This window comes from Colletotrichum graminicola (genome assembly GCF_000149035.1).
Source record: "Colletotrichum graminicola M1.001 genomic scaffold supercont1.4, whole genome shotgun sequence".
Classification (NCBI taxonomy): domain Eukaryota; kingdom Fungi; phylum Ascomycota; class Sordariomycetes; order Glomerellales; family Glomerellaceae; genus Colletotrichum; species Colletotrichum graminicola.
Window position 1 is genome coordinate 198,954 of NW_007361008.1, and position 22,929 is coordinate 221,882.

The 22,929-nt window shown below is 56.4% G+C and overlaps 7 protein-coding genes across 7 annotated transcripts; 4 read left to right on the forward strand and 3 right to left on the reverse strand.

Moving 5' to 3' along the window:
* Window positions 1–2: 2 nt before the first annotated feature.
* On the forward strand, window positions 3–1,787 carry GLRG_01361 (U3 small nucleolar RNA-associated protein; the record flags this gene model as incomplete). Its single annotated transcript, XM_008092046.1, has 1 exon — window positions 3–1,787. The coding sequence occupies one exon, from the start codon at window positions 3–5 to the stop codon at window positions 1,785–1,787; it is 1,785 nt and encodes a 594-aa protein (XP_008090237.1).
* A 389-nt stretch (window positions 1,788–2,176) lies between these two features.
* GLRG_01362 (uncharacterized protein) lies at window positions 2,177–2,878 on the reverse strand (the record flags this gene model as incomplete). The annotated part of the gene is made up of 1 exon (XM_008092047.1): window positions 2,177–2,878. The coding sequence occupies one exon, from the start codon at window positions 2,876–2,878 to the stop codon at window positions 2,177–2,179; it is 702 nt and encodes a 233-aa protein (XP_008090238.1).
* Window positions 2,879–8,275: 5,397 nt separating this feature from the next.
* Window positions 8,276–12,004, forward strand: GLRG_01363 (uncharacterized protein; the record flags this gene model as incomplete). Its single annotated transcript, XM_008092048.1, has 1 exon — window positions 8,276–12,004. One exon carries the CDS (start codon window positions 8,276–8,278, stop codon window positions 12,002–12,004), a length of 3,729 nt encoding a protein of 1,242 aa, XP_008090239.1.
* Window positions 12,005–13,104: 1,100 nt separating this feature from the next.
* On the reverse strand, window positions 13,105–13,957 carry GLRG_01364 (uncharacterized protein; the record flags this gene model as incomplete). Its single annotated transcript, XM_008092049.1, has 3 exons — window positions 13,105–13,464; window positions 13,566–13,746; window positions 13,833–13,957. 3 exons carry the CDS (start codon window positions 13,955–13,957, stop codon window positions 13,105–13,107), a joined length of 666 nt encoding a protein of 221 aa, XP_008090240.1.
* A 798-nt stretch (window positions 13,958–14,755) lies between these two features.
* GLRG_01365 (FMN-dependent dehydrogenase) lies at window positions 14,756–16,057 on the forward strand (the record flags this gene model as incomplete). Its single annotated transcript, XM_008092050.1, has 3 exons — window positions 14,756–14,785; window positions 14,843–15,056; window positions 15,120–16,057. 3 exons carry the CDS (start codon window positions 14,756–14,758, stop codon window positions 16,055–16,057), a joined length of 1,182 nt encoding a protein of 393 aa, XP_008090241.1.
* A 1,070-nt stretch (window positions 16,058–17,127) lies between these two features.
* GLRG_01366 (uncharacterized protein) lies at window positions 17,128–18,234 on the forward strand (the record flags this gene model as incomplete). The annotated part of the gene is made up of 3 exons (XM_008092051.1): window positions 17,128–17,388; window positions 17,505–18,032; window positions 18,109–18,234. 3 exons carry the CDS (start codon window positions 17,128–17,130, stop codon window positions 18,232–18,234), a joined length of 915 nt encoding a protein of 304 aa, XP_008090242.1.
* A 1,185-nt stretch (window positions 18,235–19,419) lies between these two features.
* GLRG_01367 (C6 zinc finger domain-containing protein) lies at window positions 19,420–20,766 on the reverse strand (the record flags this gene model as incomplete). Its single annotated transcript, XM_008092052.1, has 4 exons — window positions 19,420–20,405; window positions 20,453–20,561; window positions 20,697–20,702; window positions 20,755–20,766. The coding sequence occupies 4 exons, from the start codon at window positions 20,764–20,766 to the stop codon at window positions 19,420–19,422; spliced, it is 1,113 nt and encodes a 370-aa protein (XP_008090243.1).
* Window positions 20,767–22,929: the final 2,163 nt, after the last annotated feature.

Sequence of the window (22,929 nt, forward strand, 5' to 3'; positions counted from 1 at the left end):
CAATGGCAAAAGAACAACCGTTCGAGAGGTTTTCCGACGAGGAAGAGGAAGAGGAACTGTCCTCTTCGGAAGAGTCGGAACTCGAGGAGACCCCGCGCCAGCGCAAACCGAAGCCCGTGTTCGACGAGAAGGATTCCGACGAGGAGGAGCTCGAGAGGCTGGTCTTGGGAGGAAAGGCGGACTTTCGCGAACAACTTTTCCAGAACGATGTGCTCGGCGACATTGAGCGCCTGGAGAGGGAGCAGAACCTCCAGCTCACCAAGCCTGACGATTCCACACTAGAAGACGTTGCCGACCACGACCTCTTCTTCCTCGACACCGGCGTCCCCACGGCCAAGAGCTCACAGACCGGCAAGGCCGCCAAGGAGGAACCGGCGGCCGTCGAGGGCGCTCCCGCGTGGGAGGATAGCGACGACGAGCGGTTGACCGTCTCCCTGGCGACAGCGACGAGGTTACGGAAGCTGCGCCTCACCGAGGCCGAAGACGTGGTCAGCGGTACCGAGTACAGCAGAAGGCTGCGAACCCAGTTCCTCCGGCTGAACCCCCTGCCGAAGTGGGCGCAAGAGCCCGAAGGCCGGCCCGCGAAGCGGAGGAGACGCTCGTCCGCCGCCGCCTCCGACTCCTCCGTCAGCTCCGACCAGGAGGACAGCGACACGGAGCTGTCCGCCGCCCCCCTGGAGAAGTTCCTGCGCGACGTCCACCGCCTCGCCGGCAAGGACGCCGCGGGCAAGGCCCGCCTCAGGCCCGAGGTCATCGACATCCAGCGCACGCGCGAGATCCCCGACACCCACAAGGCGGCCGTCAACAACCTGTCCTTCCACCCGAAATACCCCGTCCTCCTCTCCTCCAGCGTCTCCTCGGTGCTCTACCTGCACCACCTCAACCCGACGGCGCACCCGACGCCGAACCCGATGCTCACCTCGGTGCAGGCCAAGGGCGTCGACGTCCGCCGCGCCGAGTTCCTGTACCCGGCGGGCGACCAGATCTTCTTCGCCGGGCGGCGCAAGTTCTTCCACAGCTGGGACCTCGAATCCGGCCACGTGCAGAAGACGAGCCAGATCCAGGGCCACAATCTCGAGCACAAGAGCATGGAGCGCTTCAAGCTCAGCCCCTGCGGGCGGTACATGGGCCTCGTGGCATCGACGAGGAAGGGCGGCGGCATCGTCAACATCGTCAGCACCGAGTCGAGGCAGTGGGTCGCGGCCGCGCGGCTCGACAGCCGGCACGGCATCGCCGACTTTGCGTGGTGGGGCACGGGTGACGGGCTCTCGATCCTGGGGCGGGACGGCTCCGTCGGCGAGTACAGCATGGCGGAGCGCAAGTTCCTCGCCGTGTGGCGCGACGAGGGCTGCGTGGGCGGCATCGTCATCGCGCTGGGCGGCCACCACCAGGGCCCGGAGCTCCTGGGCGGCGACCGCTGGGTGGCTGTCGGGTCCAGCAGCGGCATCGCCAACATCTACGACCGCGGGGCCCTCGTCAAGACGTCCAAGACGGGCGAGGTCGGCGTCGAGGAGCGGCCGGAGCCGACGCGCCGCTTCGAGCAGCTGGTCACGCCCATCACGGTGCTGACCTTCTCGCCCGACGGCCAGCTGCTGGCGTTCGGCAGCAGGGAGGCCAAGGACGCGCTGCGCCTCGTCCACCTGCCCAGCTGCACCGTCTACAGGAACTGGCCCACGGCGCAGACGCCGCTGGGCAGGATCACGAGCGTTGCGTTTGGGCGGAGCAGCGAGCTCCTCGCGGTCGGTAATGACACGGGCAAGATCAGGATGTGGGAGATACGGAGTTAGACAAGAGTCACCGAGAAAGGGGGAGAAAAAAGGAGAATGGGGAATCTTTTTGTTGTATTGCGTGGTTTGCGCGGCGTGAGGCCATCTTAATTCCATTACCCTGCCAATCCAGCCAAAAACGTTCCATCGTATCCGCGCAAAAAAGCCGTGTCGTCCCGGTTCCGTGTCACCGGGTTTCTCTCCCTCCCTCTCTCAAATGTACCTGCCAATATTGCGAAGAAGCTTGCGGCAGGGGTCTGTCTTGGGTATCTCATTGATGGGCACCCACAGGCCCGTCTTCCGGGTATACTTCGCGAGCTCGCGCACGTTCTCGAAGAAGATGATAGCTTTGCCATTGCCCTTGGCTTCGAGGAACTGTCTTATGTTCACGTGGACCTTCTCGAGGGCCTTTATAACGCAGAAGGGGAAACGAGGTCAGCTCGAAGAGTCCTTTGCGATGGGGTCTTCTGGCGGAGAGAGGGGAGGGGAGGGGGGGGATGCTGGCTGACCTTGCGGCACTGGGTCTTGCTGGGCAGGTCGCCGGGCAGGCCGAGATCCAAGCAGAGGCGCTGCCAGTCGGCGAGCTCTCTCTTGCCAAAGTACTTGCTCCATTTCGCGAAGAAGTCCTCCTCGGCCTTGGCCTGCTTCTCTTTCTTGGTCTTTGGGGCGGCGGCGGCGTCCTTGGCGTTAGGGGCGATGTTCGTCTCAGCGTCAGGCAAGGCGGCGGCCTCGCCCTTGGTCTCGGCCGTTTGGGTGTTCTTCTTCTTCGACTTCTTCTTCTTCTTCTTTTTCTCCTCCTCCTCCTCCATCTTCACATTGAGAGGAGCGCCGCCCTTATTCTCCTCGGCCTCCGGGACGGCAAGATCCTCCATCTTCTCGCCCTCGAGCTCGAGGTCCTCCAACTTGACGTAGACGTAGTCGAGGAGGTCGTCGATCTCGTCGCGGTCCTCGTTCTTGGTGTGCTGGGCGTCGACGTCCGGCTCCTCCATTTTGACGACGACGACGCGATTCTTCTCGGGCTCCTGGCCACGTTGTTTGCCCTCCTCCTCCGCCTTCGAGTCTGCCTGCGCTCCCTCGGGCTTGCGGCCGCGGCCTTTTTGCTTGGAAGCCATTTCTGCCTGTCTGCAACTGGGGGGTGAGCTGCTATGTAATAGGATCATGCTTTCGGGGGAAATGCGAGTTTAGGACCAAGCTCACCTGTAAAAGCTGATGCGATGTCTTGATTTATCGGGCTCCCTTTGTATAGTCGTGGGGTGAGAGTGGCCCGGAGACGGGGTTGGCTGTGGTACCCGTTGTTGAAGGATGAGACCGGCAGGAAAGAAAGGGGTTTTTTTTTTCTCACGTTGCGGATGAAACCAATATAAGTGTTTGTTTGTCGTTGGTCGTTTGTTCTTGTTTATTCATGTGTATTCCCCGTTTGGACGACAAGGTGCACATGGGCCTGCTATGACCACCTTGGCCAGGTTTGGAATCAGACGTTCACTGCCTTGACTTATAGTGAGGTCTTGGGCGTGAACATTTCAATTGTATGGGGATTGAGGGTATTCAGACAAGCCCCTCGGGAAAGTCTTGTGGCTTGCGAGATGTCAATGGATCGAACCAACGTATCCACACAGGATTTCCCCGCAGCACGTGTGACAACGATAAGGCATCACAAGGTTTAATTAGCTCAGTACTTGTTGTACCAGATCACTAAGGCGGTCGTGGTCTGAATAGCAGTTGCTTGTTAAAAGCCTTTCCTGGCTGCAATCTGTTAATATGCAAAGCTTGTGAACACAAACTCAATGTGCTGTTGGAAGTAAGTTGGGCAGTGTCAGTCCAGTTCACAGGCCTTGGCTTGGATGCTTTTGATATTTGGGGTATACGCCAGTTCGGGTGGGGGGAAAAGGCCATATTCACTGCTGTGAAGCTTATCTGCAATGTCCGAGAAAGAAAACAAAAAAACCAACGACATAATATGCCGGGGCATCAGTTGAGACAGCCACTGTAAATTTGAGATGATTGTGACTGTTGCTCCTACCATCACTCACACGGAACTTTGAACATCGAGGCCATGCCTATTCTAAGCATCGCATTGGACGCCAGACAGACAGCATTCGGTTACAGTCACAATTTCTCTAGGATAGGCAAACAGAGAGGACGCCCTGAGAAGATTTTTACAACCGCTGGAACCTGTATTTGTTCATCAGCCGCCTGGTCTTGGTCAATCATTCGTGCGCATAGCCCATCATCAATATGATATGTCAAACTGATGCTATATCCTGGAGCTGTGGGGAGAATGTGCTGCCTACGGGAGCGGGAGCCCAGTCATGACAACTCACTACACACACACACACACACACACACACACATATATATATATATATATATGGCGTTCGTTCGCAGGGCGGTGACATCCAAACGGATGCTGTGTAACGTTGCTTTGCCGAGAACTTCAACAGGAGGACCGTCCGTTGCCGCTTATTTAGCAGCAGCTGCCTCTCCCCTTTGGCTCGCCGTCTTGTTCATGCACGGTTGTACTGCCCATTGTTGGTCTAAATCTTTGGGGGCGAGGGGGAGGACTGCAAGAAACAAGTCAAGAAGCACCTGCAAATCGACTTCCGTGACCTTGTCACACCGTCGCCCAATAACTTATCTATCAAGCCTAGCGCGATGTTGGCAAGATGAAAGTATCTGCCAGCTGGCAATGGCCCAAGAGCTTGCACGCTGTTGGGAAGACGGCGAGGACCGGAAACAGAGTACTGCCGAGGTCTCTAGAAAGGCCATCTACCGTGTCAGGACACTGACGTTGTTCGAAACCCATCCGATGTCTCGAATGCGAAAGCATCAACTAGACGGCGATACCCGCGAATGTCACTTCCAGCTCAACTACGTATCGTGTACCGGCCCACGATCAAGGGCGTCATACCCCTGGATCTCATCTCGATTGTTAACTCTGCAGACCCAAATGAAGGGCTCATCGTCGATGGATGAGCACTTGGGGGAAGGGTGCACCGACAGGGTCCAAGTTATCGGGAAGTCAGGCATCGGCCCACATAGCAGACGGCTTGCGGCTGTCATCGATGACGACCGCGGGCTCACCTGAAGACGACGGAGGGTCGACCAGCAATGGAGCCGTTTGCGGGCCGTGGCCGCGCTACTCTGCGAGCGGGTGGTTTGCGTCTGTGGTCGACCACGAGGACAGTTTTACGCGGCACCCCCCGAACGAGAAACTTCAACAGGAAGCCGCTAGTAGAGCTCGTCCCCCCCTCTGATTCCGATGCCGTAGGTACGAGCAGATCGAGTAGAACGGCGGGGCTTCGTCATTTCTCGAAGAACTCTCCAACTGCTTTCCAGAGTTGTTGAAACCCGGAGATTTGACAGAGGAAAAAAGAAAAGAAAAAAAAAACATGAAGAAAAGAAGAAGAAAGCGCCTGAGAGCTTCCACGGGAAGGGTCTGGAGCGAGGCACAAAGGCTGAAAGGCCTCGGCGGTGGTTCCGGTCCATACTCCATCTCTATCTCCATCACGGGTAAGATGGCGCGACGACGCGCGAGACACTGACACGGGAGAGAGAACAGGCGGGCAGGGCAGCCAAGCCACACCGTCACTGACGGCGGAGCGGGTGTTCTGTGTGTGTCCATGACAGAACAGAGAAAGCTTTTTGGGTTCGGGACGCTACGGGGGGATTGAGAGTCAAACCGGCAAAGGCGGGCGGAAAAGGCGCGTGGCTGGCCGTTCAGGACGCCAAAATTCGCGCTTATTTCGTACTATATACATGGGAGAGGTCACGGGTTTTTACTCCTTTTTTTTTCTTTCCTTCTCCGTTGGTTGGCTTTGAGTGGTCGCAGGAGACCGGGTATCCATGGTATTCACGGTGCCCACCCCGGGGTGGAGTTGTCCCATCAAAGTGGGCAAAGATGCAAGACCACGACATCGGACATGGTATCTCGGTGGACTCGGAGACGTCTGTGTTTTTTTTATTCCTTCTTTTTTCTTTCTCTCCTTCGTCTGGGTGACATGGACCGTGGTAGTCCCTTAAAGATTCTGGACGACTAGGGGTTCTCTGTTTCGGGAACCTTTTGGTGTGGGGGAGCATTCTACCGGCACCGTCGATTGGCGACAGAGAGGGAAGCGGAGCGCAGATGGTTCATGCAATCGCTGCCATTGGCCGTACCGAGATTATTATTTTCCTAGGCACGGCGGAGGTAAGGGTTGTGGATATTCCAAGCGATGTCGCTACTGTTTTATCGAAGAGGTAGAAGAGGAAGGAAAGGGAGAAAAAAAGAAGAAGAAAATATCTCGTCCCGTTTCGCAGCATGTCAAGTTTGGTCTCGGGCCCAGCAGCGGTCGAGGACGGGGGCCGGGTTCCGACTCTCGCATTTTCGTCATACGTCAGGCCGGCTTTGGATCGATCATCTAGGTAGTATCGACCTTTCGGAATTAGCGACCAGGGGGGGGTGGGGGGTTTGTTTATTGATGGCTTACCTAGTACACTACAGAGTGCATAGGGAGCAGTCTAAACACAACAAGCGCCATATTGGCAGACGTTGTCTGGTCTGGGCTGCTCCTTTTTCCCTCACCTCACTAACCCTCACCCTTGGCTCCCCCCCTTGGCATCTGGGCATGGCTTCTGGTTTAGATGGAGATCATGCCAGGATCTGATGACGGTTCCGGGCCCCTCCTCTATCGCTTAGCGAAAGTTCCCGACGCCCAGGTTCAGCCCAGCCCGGTAATTAATGCATTCACCCCGTCCAGCCAGCCGGCCGGCCGGCCTTCCTTCTGTTCCTTCTACGTGCGCAAGTCACAGCCAGTAGGTATGGCTATGGTATATCCGTAGTATGATAGGTATACATACACATGTTAGGCGTCCGGGCGACTGGCGGTTTGTCCCGACCTGCTCAATCGCTGACGGCGACAAATGATCTCGCATCGGCTTCCCGGGGGGTGTTTGGAGAAAGCGCTCAATTGCCCCCACCTGCCTTCGCCTGAACCCCGTTTCGATGCGTTGGATGAGGCAGGAGCGCATGCATGTGCCAGCCTCACCACCTCGGAAACAGGACTCGACGCTGCGGATTCATGGCACGCACGCACGACATGCGACATGCAGTAAGGTAAGTGGGAGGAGTCATCGCGGCTGCCAAGTGGCATATTCTGGTGTCCAACACGTCTTCCGGCCCTATTGCCTCACTTTTTTCTTCTTCCCTTTTTCATTCCTTTTTTTTTTCTCATGTTTTTCTTCTCTCCTCCCTCCCGTTTTTTTCTTCGGGCAGCTGGCGTCTAGTGATTGATGTAAGGGACGGAACGAGCGGGATTGGTGGGTTAGAGAGAGTCGTTGTCTGGTTGTGTTGTCTTGCCGTCATTCGCTACTACGACGCTGCGATGCAGCCGCGCGTTTGTCATCACCGTGGCAATCATTCCTGCCGTTCGAGTCAATTGTTGCTGGCTACCAGGTTGCTCTTACCAGCTGTGCGGGTACACGACACGGATATGTGGATGTGGTTGGTTACATGTGAAGACAACCACCAGACAGACCACCGACATTCCTTGTTGTTTCTCTCCCGCTCCTGCCGTCTAGTCTTGTCTCTACCAGTCAATCACCAACTTAGGTAGGTAGGTAGGTAGGTGGTTGGTTGTTCATCCGCCATCAGATATGTAGATGATACCTGGGTAGACCACCAGCCTTATCTTGCTCTCCATCTTACCGAGGGAACCCAAAAGGTTGCGACACGGGCCCAACGACGACCCCTTCTTCTTGACAACCCGGAGGGCACACTCCCACTCACACATACACACATACCAAAATCACCCACTACTAGGTATAGTAGCTGGCTGATAACTCCAAACAAGTAATATGAGGTTGTCCTGCAGACCAAAGTTTCCCGCCCAGAGGCTCCTCCAGTTGGCCAGGCCTCCCCTGTAAGAAAGCTGTGTATGCTATGCACGGGCAGGATCATGCCATGGGTCGCCCAACCTCTCCCTTCGGCGCGTCAGCACCACACCACAACCGCAGCCACAACATCTCATACAAAGTCCTCACGCGACCCGCCGCCGCGGTTGGCAGCGTGCGCGGGCTCTTCTTCGCTTCTGCAGCACATACATACATACCTACGCTTGCTTGCTTGCTGGCTTCCTTGCTTTCTTCCACCCTGCCCGTTTTCGTCAATATTCTTCGACACCCCTCCCCCCCTTCCCCTCCCCTCCTTCCCCTCTTTCTTTTGGTCGAGGTAGCCAAAAGTAGAAGTACCTCTTTTGCCTCTTTGGGCAACTCTTGACTGGCCCTCTTGGAACGACGCACGGCTTGATGGAGACGTCCTGCATTAGGGCAGCCAGTACTACTTGCTTTGTATCGTCCCTGTCCAAAACCGCTTTTTTTTAAAAACCCCCCCCGTCGCCCCCTCCCCCCTCCCCCGGACTATTGTCTGACGGGTATGGTTTGAAGTCTGGTGGAACTGGGATTCAAACTCTACAAACTTAACCGAGACGCCGTTGGCGTTGCTCTCACCATCCCATCACCACCTTTAGACGGACATGGCCGAGCCTGATCTCGTCCGTCCCTCAACGTCGCATTTCGGCGCCCCGGCCCTCCAGAGGAGGTTTCTTCTCTCCAGCCCGGGGCGGCCTCGAACCGCAGCTGGCCTCCTGGAGCCGAAAACCGCCCCGATACCCTCGCAAGCCCCCTTGGCTGTCAAAGTCTGCATCAAGTTCCAGCCCTCTCTGGACTTCACCTACGAAAGACACTACCAGTCCTCCTACGCCTTCGTGCCCACGGACCAGATATGCCGCGCCCTTGTGCGCCGCTTGACGCACTGCTCAGATGAGCTGCTCACCCGCAGAGACTCGGCCGCCCTCAGGAGGAACATTCCCCAGATCGGCGAGGGGAAACCACTGCGTTTCGAGCTCATCTACCAGATCTACCGAGGAGGCCCGGAACCCTGGGTCACGAAATCCTTCCGCTCCTACCAAAAGCATCCCCTCGACAAGCCCTCCGCCATGGAGATCGCCCGCTCTACCGACCGCATCATCGGTTCTTTCATGAAGCTTCATGACAAGTCTTTTAGATGGATGCACGGAAGGACCAGCGAGCGGCCCTCGAGCGACCTGGAGTTACTAAAGCCCCTCAGTAACCCCGTCTCGCTCCTTCACATCCCCCAGTCACGCTTCGTCGAGGCCACGCAAGACTGGGAGTTCGTCCCCGGCTACGATATCACCCTGTCCTTCCGCAGTCGATGCAAGTCACGCAGACAACGGGAATGGCAGCGCACCCTCACGCTCAAGAGCAACCAGAGCTCTCCGCTGACGCTGTCTCACGGCGAGGACATGGCCTGGGTCTTGTCGACGGCAATGCAGCGTGCATTGGATGTTAGGAAGATGGCTTTTGACAGGCAGCATCGTTCTTGCAACGCCTTCGACTTCCTGGATGAGTGCCACCATTCCGAGCAGGACGCCGTCCACGTCGGGTTCCATATCCAAAACCGACTCGGACTGGACCATAGGCACCTGCGCCGCGAGCTGGACAGTAACCTCCTCCTCTTCCAGGACCCGGACGGCCTCGACTGCGAGGAGTTCCTGGACCAACTCCAGCAAGCCTTTGAATCGGTTCGGGATGACACTGACTTGGAAATGAATGAGATGGACGATCTCAGAATCACAGTCTATGAGCTGTCTGGGCGCGGTTGGAAGACCGAGAAACCATTCGCCGTGTGTCTCAATTCAACTGCCTGCTATTGCCGGCGGACCGTCAAAGCCATTCTTGACAGAGTGCAGACGGGCGTTGCCGACATTCTTGGCGGCAACGATATGAGTATAACGCTCATGGTCCACAAACGTGGCCATCTCGTTTTGGACAAAACGCTCGTGGCCCGTTCGCCATCCTACGCGACGGGACAGCGTCAAGACGAGGATCCCGAGACTTTGAAGGAACGTTTCGTGTCGAGGCTCAAGGAACGGATCCGGTCTGATGTTGTCATGGTCATCAAGGACACGTGCTCCCTGACCGATTGCGAGCCGCAGAACATCCGCACCATCGAGCGACCGGTCCCCGCAGCGAGTGACCCTGCTGAGATGGAAGCTTGTGCTCCTAGCAGCCCGCTCCCAATCTCGACACCCAATGGGGTCGCGCCGTCGTCGTTCGGCGGGAGCTTCACTGAGTCGTCCGAACCTTCGGGTTCGCCAGGTGAAACGCTTCAGGGTGGTAGTGGAGGGGTTGAGTCGGCTCCCGAAAGCGTCAATGACACCGTGGGGCCCTCGCAACATCCTGAAACCCCAGCCAAAGCAGTCGCCTTCAAAGACCAGGCCAGTTCTCCTGGCCGAAGCCCCTTGTCCTTCTCCGTGACCGAGGACGGCGAGACTACATATCCCTCGTCGTCCTCGTCCACCCCGAGCCTTGTCGACGGAGACATTGGATCGCCTCACGAGAGCCTACTGTTCACGCCCACGTTTATGCGAACGCTTTCCGGAACGCCTCAGCACTTTGAAGTCAACCCGAACATCGCGAGTTCCGATACCTCCGACAGCGACCTCACCGACGATTCCTTGGCAGGGCCGCCGACACCAACGATGCAGCGATTCAACGGACCGCGGCAGTTTAGCCTCATGGGCAAAGGGCGCCGCTCCGTTTCGCGTCAGTCTGTGGTGTCGATTGACTCTGGATCCGAGAAGCGGTCGCTAAGCGACTCCGAGTCTTCGTCTTCGCCCGCAATTGAGGATGCCATCATTCAGGGCCGGGAAGTGGCGTCAGAGTTTGAGGCTGGCCCTAAATTCGCACCCGCGCCTTCGACGGCACCACCTGATGCAAAGGTAGAACTAGCCGCCAAAGAGCCCTCGCTCGAAGGCTGGCTGGAGTACTGCTGCGTCTCGGTTGATTCTGAAGAACAAGCGACCGTGTCGGAACCGGAGCCAGCGGCTGCAGCTGAGGTATACGGAAAATCCGAGTCGGCGCAGAAGGAGCCAGCGGTTGTCATCACTCCAGTCGAGACCCGCCCGAGGCCTTCCACTCCTCCGCGATCCTTCGAAGGTTTCTTGGAATACGCCATTGAAACCATCGTCGAAGAAGACGAGGAGGACTCTGACGCCGAGTTCCATGACGTGGGATCCCCCTCCGTCTTGGCTTCGATGCCGAGCCCCTCGAGCTTCGCGACCGCCTTGGAGACGGGCCTCAACTCCCCCGCCTACTATGAAGATGCTTTTGCTCTCGACGCCGCGACACCCTCGCTCAGCCTTGTTGACTCTGCCTCTCCTTCTTCGGGCAACATGAACAAGGCCCCGTCGCCGCAATCGATCGGGTCCGCTACCATTGCCGAGAGTACTGCATTCACTCTTGGTTCGACTGTCAAAGTCGGTGCTTGTACGTCTCTCATTGACACGATTGAACCTGTCACTTCCACTCCACACGTTCCCGAGGCCATCCAGCCTCCTTCTCTCCCCGAAGCAATAGAGGTTGTTTCTACTCCTCGAGCTGCTAAATTTTCTCCCACCCCTGCACCTTTTGCCCCCGAGCCATCCGATCCGTGCACCCCCGAAGCCGTTGTGCCGTCCTCGCTCTCAATGGAACCCCCCGAATCGAGCCATCACCCCTCCAAGCCAACTCCTCCGGTTCCGTCCTCCCTAACCCTGGCAGAGACCCATTCCGTCTCGTCGGAAGTCCCGAACACGCCAACATCGACGCCCTCATTCAGCGACAAAGACGATGAGGAAGATGTCCTGAAACAGTCGAGTCCTCCACCATTGATGTCCGAGGCGGGGGATTCTGACTACTCAGAATCCTCCGAGCCCACCATGCCGTACCCGGAACTCCTTGACCAAGAGGTCGACACGGCCGAAGTCCACGACGATACGTCAATGACCCTTTCACACTGGCCGCAGAGGGCATCCTTCTTTCTCCCAGATGAGGCGAGTGATGTCTACTTTGCCCACATGCGCAAGCTCTCCATCCCGCGCCCACTGCTCTCGCGCCCGAGTTCAAGCGCGGCATCACTCGACTCGCCCTTTTCGCACAAGCGGCAGTTCTCATCGCCGACGGCGGGGCTCTTTGGGCTTCAGGAGCCCCGGCGTCTCGATATTGGCCTCCGTGGGGCGCTGCTCGGCATCGCTGCGCTGCAGAAGCAGAGCAGGCTCGAGCGGAGACCGTCGCAGGTGTTGCTGAAGCTCGACAATGATAAGGGCATGGTCGTCGTGCCCGGCCGCAGTCGGCAAAATAGCGAGACGAGGGGCATTGGCGGTGCCGGCGTCTTGGGATTGGGTAACGCTTTTGCGTTGTAGGTGGACTCGTTGCTCAGGACACGCGGCCCAGGAGGCAATCGGGATTTAACGACATGATGAAATGGAGACGAACGGGCTGGATGGGGACGGATTTGGGACGGGCGACTGGGGACCGGATGAAACAACTCGGCAACCTGCATGAATCGGCGTTTTTGGATCATCGTTGGATGATGTTTGTTTTTCTGGGAAATATGCGGTTCCATATCGCTAGCAATGTATGGCGGGCAACATCTCGATTGATCATAAAAAGCGCATTCATAGCCGGGGATCATTTGGAAAAAAGGCGCCGGCCACCAGAAGAAAGTGTAGATTGACACGCACTATTTCATATTTCATAATGACGCATCACCATATTCTGTTGCAATCACTATACGGACTTTGCTATGTGATAAGCCTTTATCCCTCCCTCCATCATCACGCTTTTGTGACATGTAGCTTTTTATCTACCCTCCCCCTCCCGACTTGAACTTGTTGTCACTTCGGGGTGCCCTCATTTCCGCAAACCGCACTCTTCGTCGCACCGGTTGTGTCTGGTTGGTACATCGGCTGATCTCGAAGGGGCCCAGCCAGAGCAACTTGACGATGCGGGCAGTCTGGACTTCACACGAGGGACCGGAGACGGGTGGTTGTCTACTCCGTCTCGAGAACGTCCGTCCGCAAAGTCCAAAGTTTGTTCCGTTTCGACAGCCCGTGGACTGCCGTGAGCCCCAGACGTTATGGCCGGCGAGGTTGTTCGCGGGGCCTGCGCTCATCTCCACCCTCCCCAACCTAATTCTTTAACTTACCCCATTATGAAGAAGCAAATGCCCCCCCAGCTCGCTCCCCCCGGACTTTGGGGCCAGGCGATGATGTCCGGTCCAGTCAGCTGGGGAAAACCCGGATTAGAAGACCCCGAGAGGGCTGAAGTGCGCTTCCCCTCCCCCCTCCTTCGGCGGATGGGCTGCGCTGTTTGGCCTCTGGTAACATGGATAGCTCTTGCCGACCTCCGGGACGGTGCGCGGAGCGTTCGCGCTGGCTTCTTTCGGCCTCGCGCGATCTGGGGTCTTATGGGCTATGCTCTTCCGTCTGCGTGTGGCGACAGACGGGCAGCCTTTCCCCCGTCAGACCAGCTCGGCGTCCCCTGCGTCGACGACGGGCTTGGCACTGGACCACCGCAGGATCAGGATATCCCCCGCCCGCCCCGGCAGGGAGCCGTCGGAGTCGGTGCCCTTGCCCTCGACGTCGACGTCGCGCAGCAGACGGATGAAGACGGCGGTATCGAGGTCCGGGCCGTCGATCATGCTGATGTTGCCGGCCGTGTCGTTGAGGTTCTGGAGCTGCGGCGGGAAGGAGGAGAGGAAAGAGGAGAGGTAGTGGTTGTGCAGGAGAGCCTGGTGGCGGGTCGCGTAGGCGAGCTCCGTCTCGGAGAGGCGGGCGCGGAGGGCGGCGGAGGAGAGGTAGTGGAGGGCGTGCTTGTCGATCTGTCGCGGCGGCAGGGATGTGTTAGCTGATTCCGTCGTCAACCTAGAAACCGAACGAGCATGCCCCCCCGGGGGGGATGAGAGAGTGAGAGAGGCGGCACCTTTGCTATGCGGGCGCGGAGGTAGCTCCTGACGATGAACTTGAAGCGCTCGAGCTCGGTCTGAATCACGATGAGGGCGAAGTTGGTCTTGGGGTCCATGTCGCCCGTCATGTCCTCGACCTTTTCGATCTGGCGTTTGATGCGGTCGTTGACGCGCTCAAAGAGGCCGTCGGCGGGCCATCTGACGCGTCTCGTGTCAGCTAGTCAATTGATTCCTCTTTCACCCGCACCCAGGGGGGGGGGGGGGGGGAAGACAAGTGCACACACTCTAGAAGCTCTGGCGCGGAGCGCTCCGCCACCCAGGCACGCGTCAAGGCCTGCAGGTCGCGTGTCTCGGAGGGGACAGAGTGCGAGACCGGGTCGACCTCGCGGAGGATGTCGTCGATGTCCATGGCGTGAGTACGGTGTGTGCGTTGTTCCGATCGTAGACGGTGGGAAAGGGAGGTGCTATAACATGGTGCGCGCGAGTGGAGGCAGGCAGCGAGGTGTGTTGTTGCGTTGGGCTCCGAGGTTGGCGGGTGGGCTCTTTTTTCCTTTTTTTTTCTTTCTCTTTTTTTCTTCCGGATCGCGGGATGGTGTTTTGCGGGTGTGGGAGAGATCGCGGGGTGGTTAATTGAACTCGGTAGCGGGGTTCCTTGGCAGTCCGGGGTGGGGCCTGCAGGGATGGAGTCTGAGCCCGCAGAAACTCCAATAACGAAGGTGTCGAGCTGTAAGGGGTAACAAGCTGGCTGGCATCATCTCACTCGGGATATTAGTTCGCTGACAAGTTTCCGCCCAAAACAACGTGATGAAGCTGTTTGCCTCTATAATAATGTACAGAAGCTGGAAGTATTGAGCCCTTGAACGTCATGCTTCCGAGCAGGATACCGAGCATTTGTGTCGACAATGCTTACTTTACTGGATGTGTTACCCCGACGAATCGGCCCCAATAAGCCCGCTGCCGAGGCATCTAGCTGAAGGAATAAGCAGAACCTTCTTTGAGCAAAGGGTACTTAAGGTAATACCAGCTCCCTCCACAATCCCTTCGTTCCTTATTCTCTCACCTTATCAATCTCCCAAGTAACGCTATAGTTGACAAGCACTCTGGCCTAAATCAATACCCAGCGCAAGTTGTTTTTTATTCTTCTAGTATCTTACAGTGACTTTTTTGTATCGTCAGAATCTTTGCATACGTTGGTTGCCTACTCACAATGGCTGATTTCGGTGACGGCGATGAACGCGTTCCTTACTCATCATACACCGTCAGCATCTACCAAAATGGCATCATATCGGGTTAGTTGCCCATCGTGACGACGGACCCGAATGGCTTGGAGGCCCAGGCCAAGAAGGCAATGGACCCCAAGCCCTTTGGCTATGTCTTCGGTGGAGCCGGGGAGCTGTCTACGATGGACGCCAACCGCCTGGCCTTCCGCCAGTGGAAGATCGTGCCTCGCTTCCTGAGACCCAACAATCCTCGGGACCTGAGAACTGAGCTGTTTGGATTGACTTATGGTGAGCTTGAATGCTCGCAAATTGGCCAGAGACACATGTTCTAAGACACCCACTCTACCTCAGAGACGCCTGTCCTGATGGCCCCCATCGGGGTACAGGGCATCTTCCACGCGGACAAGGAAACGGGCCTGGCGGCGGCCTGCGCGGAGCTCAAGGTCCCGTACACGCTCAGCACGGCCGCGACATCGACCATCGAAGAGGTTGCTGAGGTCTGCGGCGACCACCACCGCTGGTTCCAGCTGTACTGGCCGATGGACGACGAGATCACGGCCTCGATCCTCCGCCGCGCCAAGGCTAACGGCTACAAGGTCCTCGTCGTGACTCTCGACACCGTCACCCTGGCCTGGCGGCCCACCGACCTCGACAATGCATACCTGCCCCAGATCGCCGGCACGGGCAACGCGGTCGCCTTCAGCGACCCTGTCTTCCGCAGGAAGTTCGCCGAGCAGAACGACGGCGACGTTGTCGAGGAAAACGTCATCGGCGCCTCCCGACACTGGCTTAGCGAGGCCTTTCCAGGCGAGCACCATGGGTGGAAGGACCTGGCCCTGCTGAAGAAGCATTGGGACGGTCCCATCGTTCTCAAGGGTGTGCTGAGCGCCGAAGACGCCAAGCTTGCTGTTGAGCACGGCATGTCGGGCGTTATCGTCAGCAACCACGGCGGCCGGCAGCTCGACGGCGGCGTGGCCTCGCTGGAGATGCTCCCGGAGATCGTCGAAGCCGTTGGAGACAAACTCACCGTCATGTTCGACTCCGGGATCCGGACGGGGGCTGACATCGTCAAGGCGCTAGCCCTGGGGGCCAAGGCCGTTTTTGTTGGACGCCCCGCCATCTACGGTCTGGGTATTGCGGGCAAGGAGGGCGCAAAGGCTGTGATTGCCGGGCTGCTCGCCGATCTTGATCTGACCATGGGGTTAGCTGGGTTCAAGAAGATCTCCGACCTGACGCCATCCATTCTGCGACTGGTTCGGTACGGCGGAGATGTCAAGGCTAATCTGTGATGCCCAAATTGCCGCTGTATTGGGGGTTTAGCAGCTTGGCAAGCCGTTTTCCGTAGCCGCATTCTCTAGTCTGGATCTTCTTGATCACTGAAACCTGAGTAGGAATTCGGGCCCCCAGATGCCTTCAAAATCTAGTGTATTTTGTTGGAAATAATGTGATAGCTAGCCAATACCCCCTGCCTTGATTTCTTCCCGGGTTTCAGTGATTAAGGAGACCAGCCCCAAAAAGCTTGTAGAGGTTTAACTACATCAAACGTGAACATTTGGCATGAATTTGGTGGGAAGGGCGACATTCCCTCTCCCGCAGGCTAACGAGCCCGGAATGCTCATCTTCCGACAAGCCTGGGCTCAGGAAGGAAGCAAGCCTTCGGGTTAACGGTCGGGTCCTGTAGTATGCCTTGAGCCGAGACACCCCAGATCGCAGTGCGAGTCTCAAGTCAAAAATATTTCACTGCATTCTGCTACCTATCCCTGAACGGACAGAGAAATTCTCCGGCCCCCTGTGCGATGACATCCCTCTACGCGCCAGCAGTACTTGCAACCATGAACTTCGATCAACAGGAGCAAGCTAGCCTAGGCGTTGGGTCTTGCTGTTCGCTTCCACAGTCACGATGCGGTTCCAACCGGTTCATTCGCCATCTTATTACGGTGTGATGGATGAGACCATCATCACTGCTTCTCGGGAATGTGAACCACTCTTCCATATGGCTATTCTGTCAGCATGCGTTCGCCCTGGTTGCCCCCTCGATAGCTCCATGGAACGGGCCTCGCCCGTGGAAGCGGGGGTGGCAGAGACAGCAGTGAGAAGGAGACCAGCAGAATCAAGCTGTCTTTGAATAATCTCATTGCAAAGTCTCTTCGAAGGCGTCATGTTTGTTGAGGATGCTCACGATGCCGGGTATATAACAACGTAGTGCTGGGGGACTTGGGGGAGGGAAAAGTTGTAGACACAGCATTCACTCACTCACCCCCAGTCCCTCGTTACCAAACAATTCAATTCTTTTCGCAGTTCCTTTTCACTTTTGACATAGTTTACTTGACTTCTCATATTCTAATACCTGGCAGTCGAAATGCGCACCTCGTCACTCATCCTGGCGGCGGCCTCCGCCGTCTCTGTGTTTGGCGCCCCCCTGGAGAAGAAGGCCAACTACGACCCCCTTCCCGGAGGCGACTCCACGATCCTGAACTACGCACTTACTCTGGAGTACCTCGAGAGGGCCTTCTACGGCTTGGGGCTCCAGCTGTTCTCCGAGTCTGACTTCTGCGAGTACGCGGGCGAAGTTGGCCAGAGCTTCTACCAGAACCTGCAGACCATCTACGAGGACGAGAAGGTCGGTTTTGAAACCACTTAGACGCAGATCGACGCTTCTTCTCTAGAGACTTCCAGACAGACTGTCTCTCAGCACGTCTTTCGAGGAATCTTGCCCCCGCTAACACACAACCACAGACGCACGTCGACTTCCTCAAGACGGCCCTCGGGGCCTCCGCCATCCCCGAGCCGTCCTTCAGCTTCCCCGTTACCGACGCCGAGTCCTTCATCGGCCTCGCCAGCGTCCTAGAGGGTGTCGGCGTGTCCGCCTATCTCGGTGCCGCCGCCGTCATCGCCGACAAGGCCTACCTCACCGCTGCGGGCTCCATCCTGACCGTCGAGGCCCGCCACTCGTCCTACATCCGCGCTGCCCTCCGCCAGAAGCCCTTCCCCGCCCCCTTCGACACCCCGCTCAACTTTAACCAGGTCTTCTCTCTGGCCGCGCAGTTCATCGCCGGCTTCGCCCCTGGCACCCCCGCGTTGCCGTTCAAGGCCTTCCCCGCGCTGACCGTCGAGGCGATCAGCGGTTCGACGGCCGTTCTCTTCGAGGGCGCCTACAAGGCTGCCGTCGAGGCCAAGACCGTTCCCCAGGGCGACGACGTCTATGCCGTTTTCTTCTCTGGCCTGGACACCTACTACAGCAAGGTCACCGTCAGCGGTGCCGACGTGAGTATTCCCCATACGACCATCCCCAGCGCGAACCTGTCGGTGTGATTCGTTGCAAGATGCTGACCTTCGATAGTACGTCGCCTCTATCCCCGCTGGCCCCAAGGGCCAGGTCTACATCGTTCTCAGCACCGCCAACGGCAAGGACGCCAAGGTCTCTGACGAGAACACTGTCGCTGGCGTTGGAATCCTCGAGATCTAAAGGGGTTCGTTGGCTGGTGGACAGACCCATCCACCTGGCTTTAAGGTCATGGCAGAGAGTCGCAGGTAGCGGTTCGGGGGGCACTTTACGAATATCCGATGAATTATTCTTATGATCTCTTTCGTCTTGTATTTATTGATGATACAACCCCGTCTGTCGATGGTTTTTATACCGAATTTAATTCGTTCTCGGTGTTGTCTCTCCCATGCATCTATGTACAAGGAAAGGGAAGGCCTTCCCAAGTTGAGATCGGGGAATAAAAGACACGCCCCCCCTTCTCACCAGCCAAGCCGGATATCTCCTAATAAGATCCACTCGATATTTACTCTTCGTAGAATGAGTTTATGCTCTCATCAAAGAGTCTATCAAGATGTTCTGGCGTCTGATGAATAGAACGGCTGCACATGCAGGTAATGCTAACCATCGTATTGGGGCCAAGTTGAGAGATGTATATCCTACAGGTAGAGTTGAAATAAAGGACTAATCGTTGCCCTTCAGATGGTGTGAATTCAAATGAGGCTGGCTAAAATGAAAAGACATCTTCGTGTTTCCGAGTCCACATCCAACTGCCGACAGCTCAGCAGAGCTTATGCGGCACAGGTATCTCAACGTCACATACACCCTCCGGAATGCAAATGATGAACCAGAAGTTCTATGATTCAAACGGGTCGAGAAGAGATGGAGACCTCTCCGGCGGGGAAGGGCTATTGGCTATGACATTTATCTGGCGTCTTGGGCCATTGGATCAAACAGGCCATTCTTGTAAAGAATGTAATTGCTGCGTACCAGCTTCGGAACGAGGAAACTATGCGAGCGAGTGCTACACCAGACAGACGTCCCCCGGTCCCCCGCAAACACCCAATTAATGGTTTGTGTGTGCGTCAACCGGCGTCGATCATAACTCATGAGTGCCATCAAAAATATGCACCTGTATCATCATCATATGTCCCGATGGTGCCCATCCAGCAGAAGAAGAAAACGAAGAAGAATACCCCTAGAAATGCCACCTGAACGCCAGATCACCTAAAACAAGCCCAAGGGGCCTGCAAAACAGCTTACAGATAGCCGTCTGTATTACATGGCAAGAAATCTCTCTGTTCAGCCGATGAATTCCGTACACAACAGGGGCTCCCATGCCTGTCCCGATGCCCACACATTCTCCATCATATTCCTCGCCTTATGCACCTAGACCCAAACGTCAGCTTGAAAAGACAACAGTATATGGAGGAGCACACGTGCCTGTGTCATTCCGTTAGTCTCTACGCTCTTGAATCTCTCCAATATCTTGCTCCGCTGGTCTTCATGCAGCGCGTTGCACCCGGCCGTGAACATCGGGAACAAGAACCCCGTCTCGGCGGATCCTCCGGGTTGTATGGATTCCAGGCACACGATGATGCTTCGCACTGCCTCCTGAACGTCCGCGTGTCCAGATGGCTTGCTAAGGACGCGCCTGTGCAGGTGGATGAGCCCGGCCCAGTGGAAGGCTTCGTTCATGAGAACCATCGCCTGTCTGTCCCCTGCCCCAACGCTCTGTATGTGTTTGCACGGAAGCGATGGCTCATTCATGCTGTACAATAGCTCCTGTTCGAGCAGCTTTGCCCGTTGAACGAACGCGGTACCGGGCGTCCAGATGGGCGGCGAAGGAGTACTTGAGGTGAGGCGTTGCTCGTCACAGCGGCGGGCCAGATCGGCGATTTGCGCCAAGATCTGTACGCAGCTGGTAGTGAATCCCATGATGCAGTCAATCTCATACCGGTCGTCGCTGGCGCCGTGCATCATGTACTCGAGCAGCCAGAACCTTGACGAATCCTCGTCGGGCGTCCCGCCGCTTAGACATCCCAGGATGTCCAAATATGCGAACCAGCTCCAAAGGAAGGCACATACACGGTCCTCTTCCACTCTATGCGCTGTCCTGCGTAGGTCGGCCAACCGCCTCCACATAAGGTCCCGGGCTAGGCTAAGATGCCGCTGCCAGGGTATGTCGTAGCCGAACGCCGTGGGAGAGATGATCTCAAGTGACGCGAGCATGATGGCGGTCGCCAGGCTCGTGTTTGAGATGATTTGCTCCCTGTCGCTAAGGGCCTGTCGCAGGGCCGGAAAGATGTCCTGAACCCAAAGAGCGATTCTCATCTGTGGCTCTTTTTGGCCCAGAAGCCTTGCTCGATGAGCAGCTGAGGCAGCCTGTTAGACAAGACGGACAGGATCAATGCAGACCAACTTGCCTGAATATGCCAGAAGCAAGCTGAGGAGATGGTCATTCCTGACTGCCATTTGTGGTAGAACGGTGCGGAAAGGGTTGGATTTGGGATCGTCATAGGGCACGAGAACTACTCTTGAGTCAGCTGATTTTTCCATATTGAAGCCATAAATTTCCACCTGCCTTTGGCTGTGTGATTAAGAAAGTGGTGCTGTTTCTCAACGTTATTCCTTGATGGCTATATTCTTGCCATCACTTTACTTACGAAGTACTGCAAGTATGTCAGCTGTTGCGTCGAGATGGACTGGGAGGCCTTGACTTACCAGAAGATTCATGGAATTATCACGAAGCCTTTTGGCCGTCAGTCTCTATCGATATAAGCCAGAAATGAGACTCACTTGGGCGGCAGAGGTTGAAGATTGTGTGGTATCCATATCGGAACAGGTTGGCTATAGTATCCGTCCCCCACAGAAGTGGCCTGTGCCAGTTCAAAACGCCATGGCGCCTTGTTGTGCACGCCACTGGGGAAGGCGGAATCGTGTGGAACGTATGTAGTCGTCTGAGAGATGGCTCTGAAGTCATCGTTGTGGTTTATATCAGTGTCTCTGATGCCATGATCATACCCATAGAACACTGCTTCGTCTGCTTCGTCTGCTCCGCCGTCAGTAGTTTCTGAGCCAAGAGGCGTACCCGAAGACAGTGAGAAGCTGGTACTACGACCATGAGGGGTTCTTGGTGAGCCTGATAGCAAGTAGTTCACCGATAGTCGACTGCTCCCCGGGGACACGGGTGATGGCAGACTCAGTATAGGTGATCTCGTGCCATCTTCAGACCTAAGAACCAGCGATACCGGCGTTAATGGAGAACCAACAGATGTGGAGCCTGTGCGGGAGCGGAGACGAGATACCGGGGGACTCGACCCCGTCAAGGATGCCGGCGAAGAAATATAGCTGTGCTGGCGCGGTACCCCAGAGTCACTTGATTCAGCCAGCGACCTGGTTCTTTTGTGTGCTATCAGAGGTTTCCCGGTGTCTTCCGGAACGGTCTGATGGGAACTCGGCATTGAGGTGAAGCTGTCAACGGTATGCTGAGCAGACATGGGAGACGGCGCGAGTGTCTGCGTCTGTCTCCGAGGTATCGCATGGAAAGAACCGGGGTCTGCCTTGTTAGGGTAATCTTCCAAGGCCCCAAGAGGTTCTAGCTTTCTTTTTCCGGGCTCGACACCCTGTGGAGCGGTTTGAGAGCGTCTTATAGTGGGCTTGGGACGGATTTGCGGAACAGAGTTACTTATGGGAAACGTATGACTGAAAGACGATGGTTGAAACTGTACGGGAGCTTTCGGCGACTGGGCAGTTTCTGTTGCTATTCCGAAAGAGAGTGATCTTTTTGTCCGACGACCCTCCCAGTTCAGACGCACACTATAGTCGCATGCCTCCCCCGTCTTTTGACAACTGATGAGTGTTAGTCTTGATTTGTGCAGTACCCAACAGAGTGATCCGCCGAGAAAGCGTTCGGACTGGAGGGACACGGAGTGGGTATGAGTATAAAGGATACCATGCAGGATAATATTAATTACAGACTGTTATCGCCTGGGTGATGGACCATATGATGTATGTAACGAGACTATCAGGTAGCAAGGAACAGGTATGAGAAACATCGCCAAACCACCCATTCAAGTTTTGAACTCGCAGTTCCGGAGAGCAGACAAAACTTTGACTTACTTTATACAAGTCGGATGCTCCTCGCCACACTTCACCTTTCGTGCTTTACATGGCCTGCTGGCTGGTCAGTCACTGCTCCTCGAAAAACCAAGGCACTCTGCACGCAGGCGGCTGGCACTCACCAGCATCCATTTCGACTTCGGCGTTTTGGCTCTGGTGCTCCTGGCTTCTTTGGGCGTGGCATCCTGAGACCAAAGACGTCAGTCCCCACGATGAGAAGAGGGACGAGCCGAACCGAGGCGCGCGGGGTCGAAGGTGAATGGATGATTGGCTAGTTCATGTTACGCGAACTTGTAGCGGATGTACAAAAGGAGGGCGTCTGCTTCTACGTAATCTCCGTTCGGAGAGGAGAGTTGAGAGGCTGTCTTCACTATTTACGTTACCCGTGACGTGAATGAGATACAGACAGCGACCGGAAAGAGAAACAACGTCGTGCCAGTTTTGTAAACCGCGTCAAGACCGAGTTGAGTCCCGACCGACCACTCAAGTACGACGGCCATTGGCCGGTAGAATCAGGCCCGAATTGGGTTGCGGTGATGCAGGCCGATTACGGACGGTCAGCAGCCTAAAGGCGGTCTCTTGCATCCACGTGAGCAAAGGACAGCCTCACTCGGCAGTTGGATGGACTCAAGTGGCTCTGCGGCCGCATCGTGAAAGCCATTTGTTCATGTGCCATCTCGTCAGGCTTGCGGGGATGGTACACGGCCGCATATCTTTTTCTCACTGCGACCCTAGAGTAAGGGCGTACCGAAACCATTTGATCTCATTTCATTTCAT